Source organism: Sphaeroforma arctica (assembly GCF_001186125.1).
Source record: "Sphaeroforma arctica JP610 unplaced genomic scaffold supercont1.77, whole genome shotgun sequence".
NCBI classification, from domain to species: Eukaryota; class Ichthyosporea; order Ichthyophonida; genus Sphaeroforma; species Sphaeroforma arctica.
The window spans coordinates 67,456-71,751 of record NW_014040481.1 but is presented as its reverse complement, the minus strand read 5'-3'; the positions used below and the strand labels follow the sequence as shown (position 1 = coordinate 71,751).

The 4,296-nt window shown below is 41.7% G+C and overlaps 1 protein-coding gene across 1 annotated transcript in view; it reads right to left on the bottom strand.

The window, feature by feature from the left end:
• Positions 1-2,391: 2,391 nt before the first annotated feature.
• SARC_01840 (hypothetical protein) overlaps positions 2,392-4,296 on the bottom strand; it is a 3,831-nt gene continuing 1,926 nt past the window's right edge. Inside the window, exons 2-3 of the mRNA XM_014304422.1 lie at positions 3,576-3,833; positions 2,392-2,960 (exon numbers count right to left, since the gene is read on the bottom strand). Coding sequence (XP_014159897.1) covers positions 2,763-2,960; positions 3,576-3,833 — 456 coding nt within the window. The 3' untranslated portion in view covers positions 2,392-2,762. The remainder of the gene's footprint in view (positions 2,961-3,575; positions 3,834-4,296) is intronic.

Sequence of the window (4,296 nt, the reverse complement as noted above, 5' to 3'; positions counted from 1 at the left end):
CCCATTCCGCGGCACTACACGGCGCAGACCCGATCCGTACCACAAAGGTGGGTACTCTACTTAGTAGGTCAGCAAGCGAATATATGGAACATTCGATAGTAACAGTATTTTGTCAACACCGGCCCGAATTGACTCAGCACATATCTTCCATTGTCGACTCACTTGGCCCAAGCTTCAAACGGGAATTTACTGACCACTTCTTCCCATCAATCTTTCCTGAACCACTAATCCAGGCCAGCTAACACTTACCGAATTCATCCGTGGTTTGGTGCGGCATTGGCTTACCCCCATCCTCGCTTCTCGACCGGAATATGACTGATAACCTGGTCCTTCTCGGTATTTCGTACTCTACACTAACCCATTCCGCGGCACTGCACGGCGCAGACCCGATCCGTACCACAAAGGTGGGTAATCTACTTAGTAGGTCAGCAAGCGAATATATGGAACATTCGATAGTAACAGTATTTTGTCAACACCGGCCCGAATTGACTCAGCACATATCTTCCATTGTCGACTCACTTGGCCCAAGCTTCAAACGGGAATTTACTGACCACTTCTTCCCATCAGTCTTTCCTGAACCACTACAGCGACTATGAGAGCCATACCATATGTTCGTACATTGTATCATACATACTTGCCATTTTTGAAATAAATAATATTATCCCTATCATCGACAAGTTCTTGCTGGATGCGGAAACTGTTCTTCACTGCTGTTCCATCTTCAAGATATCATATAGGTCGAATTCTATTGGTCCAGGAATCACCATAAAATTCTTTGTCGAATATAGTCCAAGATGATCCATGACCCACTATAAAGAAAAAAGTGCCACATCGGACTGACGTCCGTAGGACAATGATCAGAATCGGATAAAAGTCCTGTCCACTTTGCCAAAGGACCGACGCGAGCTGACGCTCTTAATGTACCTAAAGACGTCGGTGCTGGATTGAGCAACGCTAGCGTGCTATGCCCTGGTGGTGCACGTGATGGTGTACTCACTGACAGACTAGAGAATGGACTTCTTGTCATATCCAACTCCCAAGATTATTCTTTAGCATCATATCTGTTTGGCCTAGGTGGAGGCATGGAAAGGGCATGTCCAGGCAGAATCTTGCCTATAGTCGATCCCAATAAACAGATTTTCCGTTTGCTTTCAATTTTGGCGACATCATGTACCTGCTGCGACGTATGATCTTGTGGCAGTGTTGCATTGGTTGGACATGTGGTATAGATTGTGACTCCTACACGTGTGGTCTAATTTGTGGCGGGACGTGCTCCATATGTGAACCGTGGGATATTTGATTATGTCCTGGATATCGTGTATGTTTTAGCGTCATAGTTTTTCGTAGTGTCATAGGCGATTGAACATCCGTTGTTTGATGTTGCGATGGGTGAGTAGGTAGAGAATGTAAGACTTGTGTTGCAGTGTTCAGCTGTAATTGCAACAACTCTCATGTACCTATATGCCGTTTAGTGGCAAAATTATGTTCATATCTGCATCCATATCCAGTTTCGACCAAGGCTAACATGGTTACCCATTTTACCACGGCATAGGTAAAACCATAAACCCTGCTGTGAAATCAGCAACTACTTTTATCGAAGCGTTTCCCGTGACCTCATTCATGGGATCTGAACCTCGCCTCGTTCAGCGGTGGGTTTCTTGATGATCTTAGAGTTCGTACGCTCTAACGCTATATCGACCCATCTGTTGTATCAGAATGCTGTACTAGTGTCGTCGGTTTTGATTTACCGGTAGCCGAAACATGTTGAGGCGATTGGATTGAAGTAGCTCATCAATTATAAGGTCCCCATACAGTTGGATACGAGTCTTACAGTGGATAGATAAATATAATCTTATTCCATAAACATTGCACAAATATCGACCATCAAACTGATTATGAAAAACTCTGCATTGAACAATACACCATCTGCGTCTTGATCCTCAAATTCAGAGGCTGGCATTGTCGACCTGACGTGTGACGCATATCTAAGTAGCGAACTTTGTATCCTGATAGAAGGTTGGGGCGAGGAATGGTGTGGGCATCATAGAACCTACGGTTTGGGATGGGTGGTGCTCTTCGACACATTGATTGTTTTAGACTCCGGACGTAGAGTCGGCCTCTCCAGACGAGCGGCGCACGTGTGCCTACTTAATATCTGAAGTACTAGAATAAGGTGGGCAGGTATTATATTCCTACGGAGAAGGAATGGTTGTCTAATATGACAGGCGAAGATTGAATCACTACGGTGGATCTGGGCCAGTGTTTCCGTCAGTTGAAAGTGGCGGAGAAATCTCGCAAGTACCTGAAGTTTACGACACCCTGGGGTCCGTATAGGTTTGTGAGGATGCCGTTTGGCGTACGGGAGGCATCGTGGAGAACGCATCAGGCGTTGGAGGCGCTGTTTTTATTGGTGATAGCCTTTATGTGGTAAATTGATGATGGTAGCTATAGTCACAATGCCGCACTAGAGCATTGGGATTGTACAGTTCTGTTCATACGCACCTCGACATGTACCTTTCAGACCCTTATAAACAGATATCCACACAGAAATCCAAAAAATTCTGGTTCCAATTAAACAGCTAGCACGGATTTGATACCATCAATGTTGCTTGTGCGAGTGTTTGCTCGACGCGCTATTGAAGGAAGTGAGCGTTCATGGCAAAATCGAGAAGGTCGCATCCGCTTCAGTATGAACTTTCTTCAGGTATCGACAACTAATTTTACTATGAGTAGATTAATATATATGTAGACAAACGCACTGATCAAACGGCGAGAACAATGAGTGTAATGTCATCTGGTTTGCCGCCCAGCATGTCAGTATATCCGTGCTTCTCTGCCTCGACCGTGAACGGACTACGCCTCCTTTGATCCTTCGAGAGCGACTCAGCTTTCCTAACTAGGGATGTGGCAAGTTTATCCATATTGCCTACACCTACTTCTTTGAAAGTGGCCTCGATATCCTGTTTGAGTAAAAGATAGAAAGGTGCCCACGAGTTCCGCATTAGTGTCTGATAGATGTCCAGAGATAGAACAAGCATACATGTGTGGTAAGTGAACCTAGGAGTGTATAGAGATTTTCACTCACGCACCCTTGTAAGCAAATTAGGAAAGTACCGTTAAAATTAGCGTTTGTGGGGTGGGTGTGTGGGTGTGAGCGTAAAGGGGAGGGGTTTGTATGTAGATGTAAAAACCGAAGATTCGATAGCCACCGATATGCGAGCATGAATTTCTAAGTGAACCCTCCAAGGTTCAGGACACCCACGCACATACAGGTAATGTTTAGTTATCGAAATAAACTATAGAAACTCTAAACCCAAACGTAAGCATCAGGGCATCCCTGAGGCATTCATAATTCAAAGTTTTACGATTGTACACAATTCTGTATATGCTATAATATATATATATATATATATATATATATATATAAATATATATATATATATATATATATACATATCTATATACATATACATATATATATATACATATATATATATATATATATACATACATACATACATACATACATATATATATATATATAAATAAAATATATATATCCGAGCCGTACTTACCGATGGGAACATATTGTCAAACAAGCCATCAGTGGCGAGTAGCATAACCTGTTCATCCTTCATCTGGTACTGGAATAGATCTCCGTCTGCCATAGTGTGCATCATGGCACCCTCGCGCATATCTGGAGGCATCACAGCCAACTGATAGGGGAAATTGAACCCGTGCTGTTGCGACGGTGTCCGTGCTGCTAATTTGCCATCTCTATCGTATATTTGCAGGCCAGAATCACCTAGGTTGCACACAGTCATTATACGAGTCTATAGAACGTACGAGAAAGGTGGGCAGCATGTGGGTTAATTATAGTAAGAGGGCACCACAGGCACTGATTGTTAATTATATTCAATATCAACGGACACTAAACCAAAATATAGAAGAAGCAGAAAAAAATACATAACACTATGAGTCTATTTCGAACAAAGATCAATATATATGCAGTCAGATAAATGCGGGCATATGTATATAAATATGCATACTATACTATACTATATGTATATATATATATATATATATAATATACTTACATCATGGATATGTGCAAGTATATATAGCTATAAATATAAATATAAATATGAATATATATATATATATTTATATAACATACATGGGTGGGAGTACGTAAACATATATTATACTTACACCATGGATATGTGCAAGTATATATAGCTATATATATATATATAAAACATACGTAGGTGTGAGTACGTACACATAGCTATATAT